The sequence below is a fragment of the Dipodomys merriami genome, unplaced genomic scaffold (genome assembly GCF_024711535.1).
Source record: "Dipodomys merriami isolate MVZ:Mamm:240054 unplaced genomic scaffold, mDipMer1.0.p SCAF_1, whole genome shotgun sequence".
Taxonomy (NCBI): Eukaryota; Metazoa; Chordata; class Mammalia; order Rodentia; family Heteromyidae; genus Dipodomys; species Dipodomys merriami.
This window is the reverse complement of record NW_027202270.1, coordinates 55,450,670-55,473,165: the sequence shown is the minus strand read 5'-3', so window position 1 is coordinate 55,473,165 and position 22,496 is coordinate 55,450,670. Positions and strand designations below refer to the sequence as shown.

General features: G+C 37.3%; 1 protein-coding gene across 12 annotated transcripts in view; it reads left to right on the top strand.

Annotated features, from left to right (window-relative positions):
* The window catches only part of Pkp4 (plakophilin 4), a 219,247-nt gene that overhangs the window by 164,995 nt on the left and 31,756 nt on the right, over positions 1–22,496 (top strand). For all 12 annotated transcript variants that reach the window (XM_070022741.1, XM_070022754.1, XM_070022736.1 and 9 more), the window contains 4 exons: positions 1,742–1,930; positions 3,830–4,046; positions 13,178–13,310; positions 14,717–14,930. In XM_070022741.1, the coding sequence (XP_069878842.1) occupies positions 1,742–1,930; positions 3,830–4,046; positions 13,178–13,310; positions 14,717–14,930 (753 nt within the window). The remainder of the gene's footprint in view (positions 1–1,741; positions 1,931–3,829; positions 4,047–13,177; positions 13,311–14,716; positions 14,931–22,496) is intronic.

Genomic DNA, 22,496 nt, shown 5'->3' with positions numbered 1-22,496 from the left:
GTTTTCTAGTAGTTTATTCGAGATAAGAGTCTCACAGACTTTGCTGCCTGGGCTGGCTTTGAACCATGATCCTCAGATTTCAGCCTCCTGAGTCGCTAGAATTACAGGCGTGAGCCACCAGCACCCATCCTAATTCACTTCTTTAAAAATGTATTTAAACTTGTTATCATGAGTGATGTATATGAACATTTGTCAGTAGCAATTGAATCAGAAATCTATTAAATGATCAAAAGTCAATGTTATTTCTAACTTGGTACTTTTGTTTATGCTCGAAAGTTAATGAATATCTGGCATGTGAGTTCTTATAAAAGCAAAAATTAAATGATTTTTTAAAAGAAAGCATAAATACAATGATAGCAAAAAATAGTAAAATAACATTTCTTAATAATAAATATGATGAGTATTCACTCATATTTTTTAATACAGCATAAGATTTCTGGTATTTTCCAGAAAATTATATGTGAATCAATAGAGACTTTTCTAGTTCTTAAACATCCAACTTTCCTAATTAGCATTTTAGATAGGCTTTGGTCTGAGACATAGGAATGTATAGATGTGAGACACTATAGGCCCTTTGTTCTTAGTGATAGTCTTCTACTTAGTGAGATGGGCAATCAGCAGGGCAGGAATAAAGAGGCACAAACAACTGTTGGTGCGGTGCTGAGACACTTAGAAGCAGGGCATATACTTAGAAATATTTTAGTCTATGGGTTTTGTTTTGTTTTCGTTTGATTTGTTTTTGGGCTCTTGCTTAGGGTTTGTAGTTAGGGCTTTGTAATCTTACTCAGCTTTTTTGCTCAAAGCTAGCACTCTACTACTAGTTATTCTTGCTCAAGGTTGGCATTCTACTACTGGAACCATACCTTTAACCCAGATTTTTGTTGGTTACTTGGAAGAGGATTTTCAAGGACTTTTTTTCCCAGGCTGACTTCAAACCTCAGTCCTTCAGATCTGAACCTCCTGAGTAGCCAGGATTACAGGCATGAACCACCAGTACCCAGTTTCAATCTACTGGGTTTTCTTGTTTGTTTGGATTGTTTGTTTGGATTTATTTTTTTTATGTGCAGCCATCATAGAGTGGCTTTACAAAACCTAAGGTGGCAACTATATCACCAGGCAGTATATTTCCACAGGAGCAGCAGTATACAGACTGTCCTTGACCAAAACATTTTTTATTATTATTATCATTATTAATAGGTCACCATCCTAGAATAACTTTGCGATTTGGCAATAATTTCAAGTAGATCAAATGATTTAATATTTTTATTAGAGAATCTTCTTTTCTCTCACAGCAATAGAACATTTTATTTTTGAACTGTACAGTATATGAAATCTTTTTTTTTTTTTTTTTGCCAGTCTTTGGGCTTGAACTCAGGGAGTGGGCCCTGTCCTTGAGCCTCCTTGTGCTCAAGCCTAATGCTCTACCACTTGAGCCACCGTACCACTTTCAGCTTTCTCTGATTAGTTTATTGGAGTAAAGAGTCTCATGGACTTTTCTGCAAAGGCTAGCTTCAAACTGTGATCCTCAGGTCTCAGCCTGCTAAGTAGCTAGGATTCCAGGCATGAGACACCAGCTCCTGGCATGAAATCTTTTTCACGCTTGACACCACTCCATTATATAATTTTCTGCTTTGAGTGTTTATATTGAACACATGCATAGTCCTGTTGGTGAAGAACTTTAGGGTTCTCAATCCCACCATGATTTCCTTTCTTGTTAATGATTTTATTTTGCTGCCTCCAGGCTTACGGAGTTCCTATGCTAGTCAGCACAGTCAGCTTGGGCAAGACCTTCGTTCAGCTGTGTCTCCAGACTTGCACATCACTCCTATCTATGAGGGGAGGACCTACTACAGCCCAGTGTACCGCAGTCCAAACCATGGAACTGTGGAGCTCCAGGGATCACAGACAGCACTGTACCGCACAGGCTCAGGTGGGCAGCAGCTTTCTGACTTTCACTGACCCACAAGGCAAAGGATTTTATTGAGATTGTGTGCCCTGGAAATCCATGTTGTCCATTTAGATGTTGGATACGCAGTTGTGACAGCAACCAATAAATAGTAAAAGATAAGTACATTTAATATTTTATAAATGATAAGTTTTACTCTAGTATAATTAATGAACATAGTGATTGTACTATTAATCTAGGAATCAATTTGTAAAGCTATAAATGTGATTCTCTTCAGATTAGGAACAAAACAGATATAGAGAGGAAAACTTCTAATGAAATACTTCTTTGTAATTTTTGTTGCTTAAGTCAAATATTAAGGAAATCCATATATAGTGACATAGTTGTCTTTAATTTAGTATGTAAGGAGCCCAGCTGCATGTTTTTAGATGTTAGAGTTACTCAGAATACATAAATGTATACTATAAAATAGCTAGCCCTTGTGATGGATTTAAATCAGAACAAAATGCAGTAGAAGCATTCATAAAATAGGGAGCTCAGACACCTGGGCTATGGCTGATGAATCCAAAGCTGGAGCTGAAGACAATCTGAGCTGCCAGACTGATGCAGGATGGTCACATGTACTCTCAGAGTCAGCTTTTCTTAAAAAAAAATTAAAAATTAAAAAAATAAAAGTCTTCCAGATTTATTCATGCAATCACCACAGAAAAACTCCAAGTAGCAACGATAACCCCTCAGCATTAGGGCTCCTTAAGGGGACATACCTCCCAGAACACCAGCAGAGAGAACACTGTGTTTGTATTGGTTCTTCACTAGAAATTGACAGTTTACTCCTCAGAGTAATTGTCCTTCTAATAAAAAGCACCAATTTTGAATGTTAATGAAGAACTCTTCACTTATTCTTGTGTTCTGTGAATAGGAATTTCTCTGCTAGGATTGAGAAATAGCTAATGTTATAATTTTTTTTTAAGACAAAGTCTTGATAATGTAGTTCAGGCTGGTCTGGAACCCACTACCTACTATAGCCACACTATTCTCAAACTCAAGTGTCTCAGGTGTGTACCACAATGCCCAGATAATAATCTTTTTAGTTGCATGAAGAATATGTATGTAATCACTGGAAAGATGCATGCCATAATAAGTGATGCAGAAACATTAAGTACAGTAAATAGTAGTTTGTATATAACATCACGTAATAATATGTGAGCATAGATATAGAATAACTTGAGTTTTTAGTATTTTTAAGTCCAATTAAGATACATAGTACTGGGCTGGGAAGGTGGCTCAGTGGTAGAGTGCTTACCTTGCACACATGAGGCCCTGGGTTTGATTCCTCAGCACCACATAAGCAAAAAGAAAAAAACGCTGGAAGTGGCACTGTGGCTCAAGTGGTAGAGTGCTAGCCTTGAGCTGAAGAGCTGAGGGACAGTGCCCAGGCCCAGAGTTCAGGCCCATGACCGACCCCCCCCCAAAAAATATACATTGTACTTATAAAATGATAACTTCTTTGTACAACTACTTAAAGGTAATACAAATATAATTTAAGAATCTGAATAAAGATCTCATGGAAATAAAATTACAAAATTTTCTATTTTATCATTTATTTCTCAGATTCATTACTTATTTGGAGTTTTAAGTTACTGAATCTTAATAAACATATTAATAAACATATTAAAAATTACTTATGTTAGCAGATTAATAGGTTTATTTTTGCTGTTTCCTGCTAACAAATTTAGCAGGCTACTAAAAACTTAAGAACCTTTTTCTAAGGCTCATGAGCAAGATTTATAAAACCTAAACGTAAACAACGCATATAATTTCCAGAAACTATAATCTTTTTTAACATTAAAAGAAAAAAATTTTAAAGTGTGACCTTATGGAGAACATACAAATCTTTGGTTTGCAAAATGTTGACTTTCTTAGGTATTGGAAATCTGCAAAGGACATCCAGCCAACGGAGTACTCTTACATACCAAAGAAATAATTATGCCCTGAACACAACAGCTACCTACGCGGAGCCCTATAGGCCAGTACAATACCGCGTCCAAGAGTGCAATTACAACAGGCTTCCCCACTCAGCACCCGCTGATGACGGCACCACGAGATCTCCATCAATAGACAGCATTCAGAAAGACCCCAGGCAAGTTCCAGTTGGATGCATTCACAATACTGTGGTTCTTCCATCCTGACTTTTTTAAGCTGTGAAATCTATTATGATATCAGTTACACCTTATCTCTACCACTTCCAGTTGTATTCCTGCTGTGTTGGCTATTGAGGATAATTTCTTTTTCTTTTCTTTTTATTCCTTTTTAAAATGGATTGATTCTTTCCATCCTTTAATTATACCTTAGAGAACCATAGGTCTGTGGGAATATCTAAAGCATTCATCACTTAAGTACTTTACCCGGGTTATTAACCTGAGATAGCTACTTGCTAAGCATTAAACAAAAGACTTTGAAAGAGCGTTTTACCTTCTTCCCTGAACCTGACTGACTTCTTGGACAATGGCTTCAGAAAATCATCTTTTTTTTTTTTTTTTTTAATTTTTTGGTCAGTCATGGGGCTTGAACTGTGGGCTTGGGCGCTATCCCTAAGCTCTTCAGCTCAAAGCGCTCTACCACTTAAGCAACAGCACCACTTCCGGTATTCTAGTGGCAGTTTCCTGCCCGGGCTGGCTTGGAACCACGATCCTCAGATCTCAGGCTCCTGATGAGCTAGGATTACAGGTGTGAGCCATCGGTGCCCGGCTAGACAATCATATTATTCTAAGCCAGAAAATAATCAGTGTTGTGTACATCTCAAATCATTTTGCTCAATGCTACATAGTTGTTTTTTTTTTTTTATTAAAAAAGTCATTTGAAAACCATTATTTAGGAGAAAATGGCATTCAAAAAATTCTCATATCCCATAAACAAAATATATTTGGCAAGAAAAACTATTTTGTCTTTTTAAAATTCTATTGAGCCACATAGACAACACTTTTTTTTAAATATTTTTTTATTGTAAAGATACTGTAAGAGGGGTTAGTTACATGAGTAAGGTAATGAGTACATTTCCTATCCATCATTGTTACCCCCTCCTTTGTTTTTCCCAGACCATTCCTTCCCTTCCCAACTCCCCAACTCCTCCCTTCCCCATGCCACCTCCTCCCCATCTCTCACCCCACGAACCCCACACCTGAAGTTAAAATTCGTTTTCAACATAGTGTCTTGTACATTTCATTATTACAATGCTCAACCTGTATCCCTATTTAAGCATTTTGTTTTGTCCCTTCCCCTCCCCAAATTAGAAAAATGTATATACAAGATGCAGGGCACTGGAATCAAATACAGTGAAAACAGAGGTTATACTGTGGGGGGGAAAAGGGGGATCATGCCAAAGAAACAAAAAAAATCACATAGTACATTATAAATACCTTAAGAATAGCAAGAAAGACAAAAAACATTTGTGTCCTTATCTTGGGTTTCATTTCACTTAACATCATCTTATATGGTCATATGTACATAGCTTTCGACCTTTTCTGCTTGTCCCAGACATATACTAGTTATTGCAAATGAGGGAAACCATACGACTGATGTTTCTTTGGACCTGGCTTACTTCACTTAATATAATTTTTTCCAAGTCTTTCAATTTCCTAACAAATGGAGCAATGTCATTCTTTCTGATGGAGGGATAGAATTCCATTGTGTGTGTGTGTGTGTGTGTGTGTGTGTGTGCGCGCGCATGCGCACAAGTGTGTGTATGCATATATATACATACATATATATGTATATATATATGTATATATATATATATATATATATATATACACACACATACATATGACATTTTCTTGATCCATTCATCTACTGAGGGGCATCTGGGTTGGTTCCATATCTTAGCTATGATGAATAATGTTGTGATAAACATAGTTGTGCTGGTAGCTTTAGCATGGCCTTGTTTGTGATCATTTGGGTAAATGCCCAAAAGTGGGATTGCTGAGTCATACGGGAGCTCTATGTGGAGTCTTTTGAGGAACCTTCATACTGCTTTCCAAAGGGGTTGAACAAATTTACACTCCCACCAACAATGTAGTAGGGTTCCCTTCTGGCCACATCCCCTCCAGCGTCTGTTATTATTAGATTTCTTGATTATAGCCATTCTAACTGGGGTGAGGTGGAATCTCAATGTTGTTTTGATTTGCATTCTTTTATGGCTAGAGAAGTTGAGCATTTCTTCATGTGTCTATTGGCCATTCTTATTTCCTCTTCAGAGAAGTTTCTCTTTAAGTCTTTAGCCCACTTATTTATTGGGCAGTTGTTTCAGGATTTGTTGTTGAGGTATTTAATTTTTTGAGTTCCAAGTATATTTTAGATATGAGACCCTTGTCCGCTGTATGGGTAGTGAACATCTTCTCCCAGTCTGTAGGTTTTCTATTGATCTTGCTAGCTATGTCCTTTGCCATGCAGAAGCTCTGCAGTTTCATGCAATGCCATTTGCCCAACCTTTCTTTGATTTGTTGTGTTTCTGAGTCTCTATTAAGAAAATTTTGGCCTGTGCAAAGGAGCCGTAAAGTTTCTCCTATTCCTTCCTGTAATGTTTAAAGGTTGTCTTCTTTGACTTTGAGATCTTTGATCCATTTGGAGTTGATTCTGGTGAAAGGTGATATATAAGGTTCTAGCTTTAGTTTTCTACAGGTGTTTAACCAATTTTGCCAGCACCATTTACTAAAGAGGCTTAGACAACAACTTTTAAGGTAAGTATTAGTCATTTAGTACTTGATTGATATTTTTAACTCCCCTCATCTTTAATGAAAGCTGTTTAAAATAGCCAGAGAATAAGTATGTTTTAAAACTAAAACAGAATTTTCATTTCTGGAAGGGTGAAATTGCTCCAAAGTTTTAAGCAGCTTTAGTTTTATTTTAAGGCATGTATTAGCAAGATTTCATTCACTCTTCGCCCACAGATAGTTGTTTCACTGGAAAATTGTTATAATTATCAATTCATTTATAGCAACCTACCAACTTATTCTAAAGAATATGAATTAAAATGAGGTTTTGGCCACTCAAATAGGGTACCTTCAAAATCTATACTTCACTAAGGCTATTTCCCTACTATACCTAAAATTCTTGAATTTAAATCTATTCTTGGTTTGTTATTATTTGCCATTTTTAAGTTGTTGTTTTTTGTTTTTTGTTTTTTTTTTTTTTTTGGTTAGTTGTGGGGCTTGGCATGGGCACTGTCTCTGAGCTCTTCGGCTCAAAGCAAATGCTCTACCACTTAAGCCACAGTTCCACTTCTGGTTTTCTGGTGGTTAATTGTAGATAAGAGTCTCATGGACTTTCCTTCCAGGGCTTCCATCCTCAGATATCAGCTTCCTGAATCGATAGGATTATGGAAGTGAGCCACCAGCACCCAGATTAAGGGTTTTTTAAAGGAAGAATTTGTCTAATAGCACTTCCTATATATAATGGTTAGAAATATTCTTAAATTATTTCATTTTTTCAGATCGTCAGAGAGATTAAGCTACTCAAATAGATGCAGAAATTCCCAAAAAGATTTTGAATTGTGGCTAATTTATATCATATCTTAGCTTGACTTGCAGAGAAAAAGATAGTTACCTGCAAAAGCAGTGAAGTGTGATTCGAGTTTTGAGTTTAATATGTGTCCCTGAAGCCTTCAGCTCTGACCTCTAATATAATTCACCATAAACAATAATTTCATGTATGATAATGTATTTTAGCTATTCGTACTATGGTAATTTCATAGTCTAATGCATAAAACTATTATGTTTAGCTTTGATTGTGTGATAATGCATTTCATAAGATGAATAAATGATTATCTTATAGTAATAGGTAGATTTAGTCTAGCTGAAACTGAAAATTGTGTGAATTCAAAGTTCGAATACTCATGACAACTGCTACTTCTCAATTTTGCAAATAGCAACTTTAATGTTTTTATTCACTTGTAAGTTTTTCTTTGCCATTAATACCATATGATAATTTCTCCATAAGATGAAAAGGTTACTGATGTGTTAGAGTTAAAAGGAAATATGTGAATTTTTTTTAGCTTTCAACTTAGGAGCCAAATTTATTAATAATAAAAAGAATTTTTCTAAAGAAAGAAACCTAAAAGTATTTGCTCTGGGTAGAGATGATGACAAAGGATGTCATGATCTTGTGGCTGATCTGTTCAGGGACTAGTCTACAATACTCGACAGAATGTCTCCTTCCCCTTTCCCTTGACTTTGGTGTTATCATCAAGAATTTAAAACCGAAATGGTGTTAATACTTTTGCTGATAATGGTCTTTTAAAGAAATTAAGCAAGGAGGGAGAGTTTTAATTACCTCCCAAATTACTCAGCTTCTATTCTTTAAAAAAACAAACTTTTTTCTCTGTATTCAGAGTGGGTTTCTTTTTCTCTTTCTTTTTTCTTTTTTATTTATCTAAAATTTACCAGGTTTTTCTTCTGCAGCTTCCAATCTGTTGTTGCATATTCAGTGGTAGGCTTACACTTACAGTACTTGACTTGTTTTTTCTTGGTAGTTAGTTGTATCTCAGAGAATTTCCTGTCCACTCTGGCTTTGAACCATGATCTTAAGGATCATGGATTACAGGCATTAGACACAGTACACATCTTTTGGTTTTGTTTTTTGTTGTTTTCTCACATAATTTTATTTGAGAGTTCTTGGCCTGTTTTTACAAAGCCAACCTGATTGTTTCTGTCTCTTTTGAAATTCCCATCTACTCATATCTTATATACATCTTTTCCTTAAGTCTTTCAGCTCATTTTTAATATTTATTTTAACAATCTCCTTTGATTATTCCAATATCTCTATTGTCTGTAGGTCTATTTCTATTGGTTTTTCTTTTTTTTTTTTTTATTGTGAGAATACCGTACAGAGGAGTTACAGTTACATGGGCAAGATAACGAATACGTTTCTTATCAAGCATTGTTGCCTCCTCTGTTTCCCTTTCCCATCCCTTCCCATTCTCACTCCCCACTTCCTCCCCCCCGCCCCCCCCGTCCTTCCCTGCCCTCACCAAAGTTGTAAAGTTCGTTTTTCGACATAACGACTTGTACATCTCATTGTTGCAATGTGTCCACCTGGTTTTTCTTTTTTTAATCCCTCATTTTATCTAGTGTTTTGTTTTTTATATGTTGACTGTTGCAGATAATACATTATAGGGAACCTGGATTCTGTTTTCTACTCTGTGCAGAATTTTGTTTTAGCAGATAGCTAACTTACTGGCAGATGCTTTTAATCTTGTCAATATTGGTTTTGTTGTTCTGTGTCCTATTTCAGATTTAGTTCAGCATTAGATTGTACCAACCGAATCTATGGTATGGTCTTTCCTTTTCAAACAGGGCCTTTGTGAAGTTTTAGCTAAATCTCTAAGGTGCTTAGGAGGTCTGCTTACTAAGAAGGCTGAAGTCTTAACTGCTTTGCTATCACTAAATTCCATTGTCCTCCCTTTCCCACAGCTCACCTAGTTATCAGGTATTGCTTGGTCTCAGCCTCCTGTGTTATAGTCCCCAAAGTGGCCCAAAGTAGAAAGCCAAGTAGATTTGGGATACCTTGAGCATTTTCCTTCTCTCACGTTTTTTATTCCTTTCCATTTTATGTTATTCACTTATTTATTTGTGCCAGTACTAGAGGTTGAACTCAAGGTATTTGGCCATTGCTTATCTTTTTCACTTAAGGCAGGCACTCTGTCACTTCAGCCACAGCTTTACTACATGCTTTTTACTGGTTTTGCTGGCTTTGAACTATGATCATCAGATCTCAGCCTCATGAGTAACTAGGATGCCAGGCACCCTGCGAGGATTTCATTCTTGTGGAGCCTATTATCCAGATCCTGATAACTGTTTCTTTACAAATTTCAGTCAGCTTTATGGGTGTTAATGGGAAGACAAAGTCTAGGCAAGGTTGGAACTAATGCCAACAAAGCCAAATTGCCCAGCCTCAGATGGAAGCCACTCTTCTCTGGCCCTCGTAATACCTAGGGATAGGAACAACTAAAGCACACTCTTTGTACTCTATTATTAATCACAGCATAGATTTATATAATATGCTTAGATATTCATCAGAAATAGCTAACATTTTCATTGCACTAAAAGACAACTATTATAGAGAATGTCCTTAAACATCTATGTCATAATTCTAAGTATATAAAATCTCTATTAGCTTTCCATTTTTTATGTGAGTAGACACATTAGAACATGGTTTTACTAACCTTTGCCACTATATTCTCAAATTTCTTACATGTATTTAATGACATATAATAGTACTTACCACCTGAAACAGTAGTAAAGGCAAATGACATAATAAATATAAAGTTCATGATACAATATGTGATGCAGGTAAGCTCACCAAGTGCTAACTCCTGTTATTGTTATGAAGAGTAAACTTTTGTCTGGCATAATAGTGCATGCCTGTAACCTCAGCTTCTCAGGAAGCAGGAGCAACATCATGAGTTCAAACCTAGCCCAGTTTTGCTAAATACCCAGGCGCTATCTCAATTTAGGAGAAAAAAAAAGCACTATGAATGTAGCTCAGGCATGAAACCTGTGTTCAATCCCCAGTACTGCAAGAAAAATAAAAACAGTGATACCCCCCCAAAAAAAAACAAATTTCTTAGTCAAGACCTGTACATAAAAGCCTGTCTTTCATTTTGTTAATTTTTTATTTTTTAAAATTACCTCCAGTCTTTACAGTGGCACTTGTAGCATAGTAAGGACTCGTAAATTTTTGTTAGAGAGTGGGTAGTGGGTACATATATATGGGTCGAGGTATGTAATGATTTGTTCCTTTGCAGTGGACTGGAAACCTGGAACCTTCCCAGACCAAGTGAAATTATGGGCTTTAAAAACAAAGCAGAGGGCTGGAAAGGTGGCTCAATGGTAGAGTGCTTGCCTCACATGCTTGAGGCTCTGGGTTCAATTCCTCAGCACCACATACACAGAATAAGCCGGAGGTGGTGCTGTGGCTCTTGAACTGAAAAGCTCAGGGACAGTGCCCAGGCCCAGAGTTCAAGCTCCATGACTGATCAAAAAAAAAAAAAAAAAAAGCAGGAAGCTGGGCACCAGGAGCTCATGCCTAACTAATCAGGAGGCTGAGATCTGAGGATTACAGTTTGAAGCCAGCCCAGAAAATAAAATCCATGAAGCTATTATCTCTAATTAGCCACCAAAAAGCCAGAAATAAAGCTGTGACTCAAGTGGTCAAGCACTAGCTTTGAGCATAAAAGCTCAGGGAGATAGCTCCCAAAGCCTTGAGGACTAGCACAGAACAAAAACAAGGCAATAGAAGTAGTGGGCTATAGACTTAGAGAGACTTCTCCAAAGAAGACCAAGGCCAATAAACACATGAAACGTTCCATATTTCTGGCCATAAAGAAATGCAAATGAAAACAAACTTTGAGATTCTACCTCACCCCTATCACAATGGCCGTTATCAAGAAACTGAATAATAACAGATACTGGCAGAGATGTGGTCCAAAAGGAACACTGTTACACTGTTGGTAAGAATGTAAACTTGTTCAACCACTCTGGAAAGCAGTGTGGAGGTTCCTTAAAAGACTAAACATAGAAGCTCCCTATGACCAAGCAATCCTATTCCTGGGCATTTACCCAACTGAGCATTTACCCAAATGACCAGAAGCCAGCCCAGCCCGCACAAATGCCACCAGCACAACCGTGTTCATTGCAACATTATTTACCATAGTGAAGATGTAGAACCAACCCACATGCCTCTCAGTAGATGAATGGATCAAGAAAATGTGGTATGTATACACAATGGAATTCTATGCTTTCATCTGAAAGAATGGCATTGCCCCATTCATAAGGAAGAAACACTTGGAAAAAATTCTATTAAATGAAGCAAGCTAGACCCAAAGAAAGACAGGTTGCATGGTTTCCCTCATTTGTAAGAACTAGAATATGTCTATGATATTCTTAGCAGAGGATCACAACAGCTAGGTGCATATGACCATATAAAATGAAGCATATCAAAATGAACTATAAGAAATGGAAATGCGGTTTTTATAATGCAGTGTTTGCAGTTATTTCTTTTTTCTTTCTTTTTTCCCCCTTTGGTTTATGTCCTGTTGTTACTGCTTTTACTTTCTACACCTTTGTCTTATATATAAGTTTATCTGATTGGCAGAAGGAAAGGGGAATCACAGAAATGGTGGGACAAAGCTAAGAACCTAAGCAACAGTGCTATTCACTAGACACTATGATAGAAATGAACTTTACAACTTGGAAGCAGGGGAGTATTCCAAACAGTATCTTTCCTGATGTCATCTGACATGAGAATTGTAATTCATGTCATCTGATCATATATATTCCCTGAATAAGCCTAAGTATGACTCTACACATTGTGTGATTGTTTATGCTTTAGGTTAAAAACTACTATTGCAGTTGAGTGGAGAAACCATACAGACAGACAGCCTGAGTCCAGATGTTCACTAGCTCTGTGACCAGTTAATTTGCCCTGTGCCTTCATGTGCAATCAATAAGTTGGTGTAAGAATAAATGTCCACATCTATGTGCACATATAATATACATGGACTAAAGTAGTACTGGACTCAGAATAGGTACTCACATAGCAAATACTATTTAATGATTATCCAGTTTCTTGAAAAAAGTATCTTGTACTCATGTGGGGGTATAAGATACTTTACATGCATATAAAGAAAAGACGGGGGAATGTCAATGGTGTTTTTCTCTGAATAGGACTACTCGTAACATTTCTCTTTTTTTTTATAATTGTGTTTCTTTTGATAATTGTCTCTACAGTTAAAAGCAACTATAAATGCTTAGTTTCCTGAGAATCTCTATGCCAACTGTGTTTGTGATGAGTAGATTGATGCCAGCTCTGACCTTCCCCACCAGCCCTTTCTCTTCTCTGGCATGATACCACACTCAGTCAGCTAAAGTGTACTTGTTTACCTGGGCCTCGCACCTGTGATTTCTTACTTGGCTAGAAGGACATAAAATTAGAATCAGGAAGAGGAACATGGGACAGGAAAAGTAACCTGTATTAAGAATTGCTTTTGTTCCCTGGCTCTGTTTCTGTGCATCTGTGCATAGTGGTTTCTTTAAGCTCATAAGCATCTGGGCTTCAGCATATGCTCATCATAGGAAAACAATTATTTATATTTATATACTTTCGGATTTTTGTAATGTCCCGGTTTTGTCTCTGCTGAGCCTTTTCCTCCTCTGACAAACATGCTATGTAATATTCCCACCACACCTTCTTTGCTGAATCCATGTCTCCTTGTAGGGAGTTTGCCTGGCGTGACCCTGAGTTGCCTGAAGTCATCCACATGCTGCAGCACCAGTTCCCGTCTGTGCAGGCCAATGCAGCGGCCTACTTGCAGCACCTGTGCTTTGGGGACAACAAAGTGAAGATGGAGGTACCAAACACAGGGCCTGGAGGGCTTGGGGAATGGTGCTTTCCACCTGTCAGCCATGCAATTGCTGTGTACAAAGTTACCCAGGACTAGGAGGAAGCTCAAAAGCAAATGATGAGTTTACTTAAAGAGTCCCAGGGTTCAATCTCCAGCATCCCCAAGGGGAAAGGGGGGATTACCAGATGCCTTTTTTTTAGTAATTTTATTATTGTTAAATAGTTGTATGAAGGGGTTTCAATTCAGTGTGTCCGTTTATGAATACAATCCATCTAGATCCACGTTTCCCCTTGGTCATCTGTCCCCAACCCTACCCATCCTCAAATTTCCTGGTTCTATTTTCAGATGCCTTGTTGAAGGGATATTTTTATTTCAAATGTTCTTTTGCTTCTTAAGTAAGCAAAAAGTAGAATGAGTGTATTTCTTAGAGTGCTTTCAGCCTTGTCAAATCATGTGTTCACATCATTAGCAAGCATGAAGCAAAAGCATTCACCCTTCATTTTAGAAATATTTGTCAAAAGTCTACTAGATTAAAAATATTCCATTACTGAACTAGGGAGCTAATCTATTTCATGAGATACAAGCATTTAGGCAATTTTAGAAATACATTAAATTATTGGTCATTGATTGGTATTCTATAAACCAGAGTCTTAACATTTCTGCCTCCACAAACATGCATATACAATCTCATGTACAAGTATTTGTTACCAATTTAATATGCAATGGACATATTGCTACAGACCCATGAGTAGATATAGTGAATAAAGTCCAGAAGAGGTCAAATAATATACTAATGAAATTACAAACTAATGAAAGTAGAAAAAGAGTTGCCTAGGGAATGAATTCTAAAAACTAAATAACCTGTGTGGTCTCTGATCCTGCAGATATTATGTGTACATGTGGGCTCATTGTTCTCTTGAAATGAAAATATAATTCCCAGTGTATGTTCAAAGGGCTAATAAGACTTCACTGCCTGAAATGTGCATTAGCCCCTGAACCGTTAATGTTTCTATGCTGCTATCGGGGCTTGAGCAGGGCCTCATACTCTCAGCTTTGCTCACAGCTGGAACTCTACCACTTGAGTCACATCTCCAGCCAGGCATTTTGCTGATTGATTGGAGATAGTCTTTCAGACTAGGTTGGCTTTGAATCTTGATTCTATGATCCTGAGCCTCCTGAGTAGCTAGGATTAGAGATATAAGTCACCAGTGCCCAGCTGCCTGCCATCATTTTTTAAGTCATGAATCCAAGAAAAGAGCATCCTCTTAGAGTATAGCCTTAAAATTTACAAAGGATGTTTTACCTAAAGTAAAAAGTAACAATCAGAAGTTCTGGAGTTACCCACTTCCCAGTATCTCTCCATAAGAGAGACTTTGGTTTGACTACTGATTAATCACATTTCTTAATTGTAGGTTTATAGACTAGGGGGAATCAAGCATCTGGTTGACCTTTTGGACCACAGAGTTTTGGAAGTTCAGAAGAATGCTTGTGGTGCCCTCCGAAACCTAGTTTTTGGCAAGTCTACAGATGAAAATAAAATAGCAATGAAGAATGTTGGTGGGATACCTGCCTTGCTGCGACTGTTGAGAAAATCTGTTGATGCCGAAGTCAGGGAGCTTGTTACAGGTAGGTATAGAAGGTGACCTTCTCCTAAAGGAAATGTCAAAAAAACATTCTAGACTTTGCCCTTGTATAGTGCCATTGTGAAGGAGTTGGAGGATTTTAAGTGATGGTTGAGAGAGAAATAGCAACTAATGAAGAATCCATCTTATAATTTAAGGATTCAGAAGGTAATTGTGGAGATCACTTCATACAAGTCATTGTGCATATCAACATAATTATCAACTAACAAACATCTTATTCCTGGAGGACTAACTACTTAATTTAAGTAGACTGGCTCCTTTCTAAGGCAGTATTAAATTATTATTATTTACTGTAAAGGTAATGTACAGAAGGGTTACAGTTATATAAGTAAAGAAATGATAGTATAATTCTTGCCCAACATTGTTATCCCCTCCCTCATTTTCTCCCACTTTACCTCCATTCATCCAGTGTCTGAATCGGCTTGCTTCCCAATCACTTTGCTAGACCATTAGAATATAAAAGCAAATAAAACCAAGCCCTGTCCACAAGTAGCACTCAGGCAGGGGAATTAGGGATAGTTCAGGGCAATGTTGCAAGCATCAGGAACATAGAATGGGTGGTAATGTTCCTTGGACAATAGGGGATATTTCCACTCACAAGCAGAGGCTCAAAACAACATGGGACTTGACTCTTCCTACCAACAGAAGGGGGACTGCTGTGTCATAAAACTTGACTGGAAGAAAACAAGTCTGGTAAGAGATGCAGACCTAGTTAGTGAGTTCTACAAAGCTCTTAACTGTATTCCACATGGACTGAGGACACTGGAGCATAGCATGGCCATTTTGGTGTTTAAAACACATTCTATCTGAAGTCAGCAGGGTAGATTTGATGGGAACAAGCCTGGTGCCTGGGAGTCCCATGAAGCGATCACCCATCTAGTGGCACTGGCTGAAGAGGGAACAGTTAGAGAAATGAGATATAATGGTCAGACAGGAGAACGGAGACATGGAGGAGCAAGGGATTGAAACTCTGTGTGGAGACACTAGACCATCCAGGGTGAGCAGCTGTGTTCTGGCATTCTTGAAGTTCAGAGGAAGGAACCACTATGCAGAGAATGAATTAATGACAGCATTATTAATAATATAGAACTGCCCACTAGTAATTTATAATAGAGAATGCCAATACTAACTATTCATTGTCAGGAGAATGGTTAAATACATTGCAGTACCTCACACAGTGAAACCACACACGAGTAAAATAAGCGCTTTAGAGCTATATAGAGTAGCACAGATAAATCTTGAGAAGTATTTACAGATAACTGTAGCATGATACTGTTTGCATAAAGCTTTTACACAAGTAGATTCAGACTATAAATTATTTTTGGATAGATGCACATAAACTAAAGATTTCTAATTGGAATGATAAAAATAGATTCAGCAGTTACCTCTGTGAGGAAAGAAAAAAGAAAATAGGACTGGGGAATGTATTCTACCTCTATTTCTTTAGAGAAATCAAAAATAAATACAGCAAAGTATTAATATTTGATAAAGCTAGATGATGATTACCTACATGTTTGTTTCATATTTGCTATGCTATTTTTCATGCCTGAGATATTTAATTTCACATTTTTAAACCAGATTTCTTTGAAATTAATCCCACTCCCTACTGGCTTCCATTATGAAATCAGAGTTGTAAATTTCGTCAGAAATAACTCAGTAACCCTTGGGAATGTAGCAAATCATCATACATCTAATAACTAAAGGGGATCAATTTTTTCATAAGATATAAATATTAAAAATGCAGCATTAATATTTCCTTGCTTGTCAAATCAGATATGGAATTTACATACTAAAAGTAAAATACATTCTACTTCTCATCTTGAACTTGGTAATGGAGTTCCTGCCTTTGTATATTTTCAATGTTAATGCCTTCACCCTTTAAAATTACATGTTCACTTAGTAGTATATATTCCTTCTTTGCAAGGCCTTTGAAGTATTTATCCTTTCAAGCTAAAAATAGTTTATAACTTATATGTATGCAAATATAATAATTAACACAAATTATTTAGAATTAAGAAAAAAGAAAAACATAGTTATCTTCATCCTAGACATCAACATGGTCATTTTTTATTATATCCAAAAATTGACCTGAAGCTGCCTGTTAAGATGACAGAGAAAACAGTGTTATTTTCAGAGTCTGAGGATGTTGGGGAAATGTGACAACTGCCATACTCAGTAGAGGTCAAGTTGGGGACATACAAGATGTGTCCTGGATGATAGAAAACCTAGGTTAACCTACCAGAAGAAGAAGGTGTAAACAGCATATTTTTTCTCCATCAGTTTGAACCTGCTATGTAATGTCCAACTGCAATAACATCCTTTGCAGCCAAGAGCACTGCAGAATGTTATGTGCGCATCTCTACTGAGATCAGCCCAAGACAATCTCATGAAAAGCACAGCTTCCACCCACTTTTCATTCTCCTCATTTTTCTAACCCAATTGCATCCCTCCTGAGCAGCTTTTTTTTCTTTTTTTTTTTTTACTTTCATGATTTCTCACAGAAGAAATCAGACTTTTCTAGATTTTTATTTCTGAAGTTTTGAGGAAAGAAACATTGCCTTTGCTGAGTTGACCCCAAGGCCTTGGTAAAATTTACTAGTACATGAAAGTTTGGTGATCTTTTTTAAAATTATTTTTATTTAAAAGTAAATCAGTGTAGTGTCAGACTGCATTTATGAAAGGCTCTTCCATCCTGATTTCCCTGGGGCATACTTGACTTGGGTACTAATTCCCAACTTATTACTCCTATGTATGGGCATGGCTAGTTCCTATGAACATAAAACATTTTGGGGTTTTCTTTGGTGGGCCATGGGGCCCTTTAGCTCTTCAGCTCAAGGCTAGCACTCTATCACTTGAGCCACAGTCCTGTTTATGTGGTGCACTCTACCACTGAGCCATCCCAGCCTTTAACATGTGGGTCATGGCCTTCAGGGCTATTCAAAAAAGAGCCATTCTTCCAATAGTATGTCTTCCAATATAAAACTATAAAAACCCCCGGTATTTCCCTTTTGAAAATATTTGCCAGGAGCTTTTAACATTAAGCATTTTCGGAGAAGAGGGGCATACATATATTGAGAAAATTAGTATTTTACAACTACATACTTTTACAACCAGTTTGTTTTGATAAATGAACTGCTTGCATAGGCTATTTTTTTCATAACATTGTAATGTGGTGTGTACATGCATTGCTCAGCTGCCAGATGTAAAGTATTTGGACCAGAGGGTTCAGAAGCATATTTCCTGTCCCCAAAGGCTAGTTGTCACCCTGCCATTGATTCCTTTGTAAAAACATCATCTAATTAAGGTGACACCACCAAGTCACAATATGAATCGGGCAGATTTGCCAGATTTGCCTCTGTGTCAAGAGATCTTTGAGTTTTTCATTAGCACTTCTCAAGTCAAATATTCATAAGCTCTTTAATTTATAAAATCACAAATTAAATGGGATCTCAGAATTCATTTTGTCCAATCAGCCCTCCAAAGCATGAGTCCCCAGGACTACTTTCACACACACGCCTGTCACGTGATTGAACCCACTAGGACTGGGGCTCATCACTTGAGTGGCAGTAAGCTTGAGCTCATTGCTTGTCCAGAAAGCACAAGATATTTGTTGTGATTTGGAAATGAGAAGAAGACAAACGTCTGAGAGCTCACTTTGCCCATGAATGGCCTTATAGGATCAGGTCAGCCCACTAGTCCTGCCCTAAGCAGGAAACTGTCCTCCACTCTGAACTATCCTCAGTTAGAACACTTCTCTTCCAAACATAAGAAACACTGTGCTGTGTGACTCTGTCCCCAGCAATGCCAATCAGCTGCTCATGGCCTATAAAAATCCAAATTTCAGTATTTGACCAGTGTCATACCCAAATCCCATGGCCCTGGCCATCCTTCCTTGACACATGGCCTTTGTATGTGTGGTCTAAGAGCTCTTCAGGGAAATTTTTAGTTAAAGTAGGCTTGTGAACTGTTTAACATGTATATTCAGTGCAGTGAACTGTACTGAGGAACTAGGTATCCAACTGTTCTCATATTAAGTAATTCAACCCAGTTATAAATCTGGTCACTTCCCCCTTGTCCTCTTTCTTTCAGTTGGGAATTCTTATTGTACTTAAATGAAGGAATTTGTGTATTCTTCTTTTAAAAATGCCTTGCCCTTGCTTTAAATATAAAAACTGCTTGAGGCCTATATTTTTGGCTACATCTTTATTTGAAGGGGAAATGTACTATTTTGCCAAGTATATTTTCCCAAGACAGTATGGCTGTCATTGTTCATTAAAATGGTTCTCTAACATGTAACAGTGATTCTTGGGTTTTCCTCATTGTGTTGAACATTTTCCAAGGTGAAACCTTGGCAAACTTTTCTTATAGTAATTACTGATACATATAGGTGCTTTGACTGTTTTTTAAAATTATTACTCTAAATGGACTTTTGGCCCCTAAACTTGAAAATAAAACTTCAGAGCTGCCCAAAGTCTGACTATCATTAGTCAGGTTATGAAATTAATGTCTTCTAGACTACAAGCCATAGACTGAAAATGAGAATGTCTTGTTACTCTGAAGATATGTTTAATTCATTTGTACAAGATTCATTTTTCTAAGCTAGGAAATATGAATTTCTAGTTACTGAACATCTTGAAATTTTCATCCTTTAAAACCATAAAAACTAAAGTTTCTTCACAGAATCTGAAGCCTGCTTTCTGCCCTTTACAAATATTCAAAGATTACCACAGTAGTTTCTTCTTATTAATGCTAGTGCTAAATATCACAAAGTAGCCTTATCTTTATCCTTTAATAATAATAGACTTTGTGCAGTTTCTATATTCATTCTATACAATTTAGCAACTAATATTCATATAGCTAAGTACAATTTTCTTTTTCTTTTTTCATATATATTTTTTATTGTAAAGATACTGCGCAGATGGGTTACAGTTACATGAGTAAGGTAATTAGTACATTTTCTATGGAGCATTGTTACCCCCTCCTTTGTTTTTTCCTACCATCCCTTCCCTCCACCCATTTCCCCAACTCCTCCCTCCCCCCCACCCCAAAGTTATAAAGTTCCTTTTCAACCTAGTGTCTTGTACATTTCATTGTTACAATGGGTCAACCTGTATCCTTGTTTCAGCATTTTGTTATTTCCATTTCCTACTCCAAAATGTATATACAAGATGCAGGACACTGGAATCAAATACAGTGACAATAGGGTTTATACCATGGGGGAAGAACATACAAAAGAAACAAAAAAATCACACAGTACATAATCAGTACATTAAAAAGAAGAGCAACAAAGATAAAACTCTTTTGTCCCTATCTTGAGGTTCATTTCACTTAGCATCATCTTTTATGGTCATATGTGCATAGCTTTTGACCTTTTCAGCTTGTCTGGTAAGATTATCCTAGATATATACTAGTTATTGCAAATAAGGGAAACCATGGGACCTATGTTTCTTTGGGCCTGGCTTACTTCACTTAGTATAATTTTTTTCCAAGTCTTTCTGTTTCTTAACAAATGGGATAGTGTCATTCTTTCTGATGAAGGCATAGAATTCCATTGTGTGTGTGTGTTTGTGTGTGTGTGTGTGTGTGTGTGTGTGTGTACGTGTACGTGTGTACATGTGTACCACATTCTCTTGATCCATCCATTCATCTACTGAGGGGCACCAGGGTTGGTTCCATATCTTAGCTATGGTGAATAATACTGCAATAAGCATAGTTGTGCTGTTAGTTTAGTATGACCTTGTTTGTGATCCTTTGGGTAAATGCCCAAAAGTGGGATTGCTGGGTCATAGGGAAGTTCTATGTGTAGTCTTTTGAGGAACCTCCATACTGCTTTCCAAAATGGTTGAACAAGTTTATACTCCCACCAACAATGCAGTAGGGTTTCCTTTTGGCCACATCCTCCAGCATCTGGTGTTATTAGGTTTCTTGATTATAGCCATTCTAAATGGGGTGAGATGGAATCTCAATTTTTTTTTCATTTGTTTGTTTTCGTTTGTTTGTTTCTTTTGTCGGTCATTCGTGGGGCCTGAACTCTGGGCCTGGGCACTGTTCCTCACCTCTTCAACTCAAGGGTAGTGCTCTACCACTTCAGCCACAGTGCCACTTCCGGCTTTTTCTGCTTATGTGGTGCTGAGGAATCGAACCCAGGTCCTCATGCATGCAAGGCAAGCACTGTACTAACTGAACCACCTTCCGTGCCCTCAATGTTGTTTTGATTTGCATTTCTTTTATGACTAGTGAAGTTGAGCATTCCTTCATGCTAAGTACCATATTCTTGCACTCTTGTTTTGATATTTTTGGATGCCAGCAATATATTCTTTTTTTTTTTTCTTTTTTGCTGGCCTTATCTTTTTTTTTTTTTAATTTTATTTTATTTTATTTGAGAACATACTGTACAGAGGGGCTACAATTACATGGGCAGGATAATGCATACATTTCTTACCAAGCATTGCAGCCTCCTCCTTTGTTTACCCTTCACCTCCCTTCCCAGCCTCCCCCCTCCCCCCCCCCACACCGACATTGTAAAGCTGGTTTTGACATGACATTTTGTACTTCTCATTGTTGCAACAGGTCCACCTGAATCCTTAAACGACTTGTTTGTCCCCATCTCCTCCACATGTTATACTGACATCAAATATAGTGAAAGCAGGGGTTACACTGTGGGGGAGGGACATACAAAGCAACAAAGAAATAATTTTATAAATGCGTTAGAAACACATGCATGAAAGAAACTAAAACATTAAAATACATATTTAAGGGTTCATTTTCCTAACATCACATTATCTGACCTTTTCCGCTTGACTCATACCTATACTAGATACCAGCAATATATTCTTGACCCCATGCAAAACATGAAATGGAACACATTCCCTTCTTAGTCATTAGCCTCACATTTTTAATTTGGTGACAAATTATTAAGAAAATAGTAGTTGTGCACTTAGAATAAATGAGCCAGGCAAAGCTTTATCAACATTAAGAACAGAGTAGGTCATTTTTTGGCGGGAGGAGGGGTCCGGTCATGGGGCCTGAACTCTAGGCCTGGACGCTGTCCCTCAGCTCTTCAGCTCAAGGCTCTACCACTTAAGCCACAGCACCATGAGAGTAGGTCTTGTATAGCATACAGAGAGGTCATATTACAGGATAAAACAATTTACTTAACATGTCCCCTTAACCATTTATCATGCCTTTAAATAATCATCTCTTCCCTGGATCAGATAGAAGACGATCTATTACCTTCTGTCTTGCTTTTGTGGACCACGTGAGCTATAAGTAGATTTGCGGGTTCTTTTCAGTAGCCAAGTCATATCCCCCCATGCTTCTCAGCCAAAACCAGTAAGAATTCTTACCAGGCTTTAAACAAGCAACAGTATAGATCATTTAATTAATATATTTCTCTTTCCCATATCACACTTCAAATGATGAGTTAAAAAATGATAATGAGAAATAAAATGGTAAAGTTTTACATTTTTAAATGGTGATGAGCCCAGAATAGTTTATTGTACATGGACTAATTCTTACTTTATAGAGACTTTGACTGGAAAGGACCCTA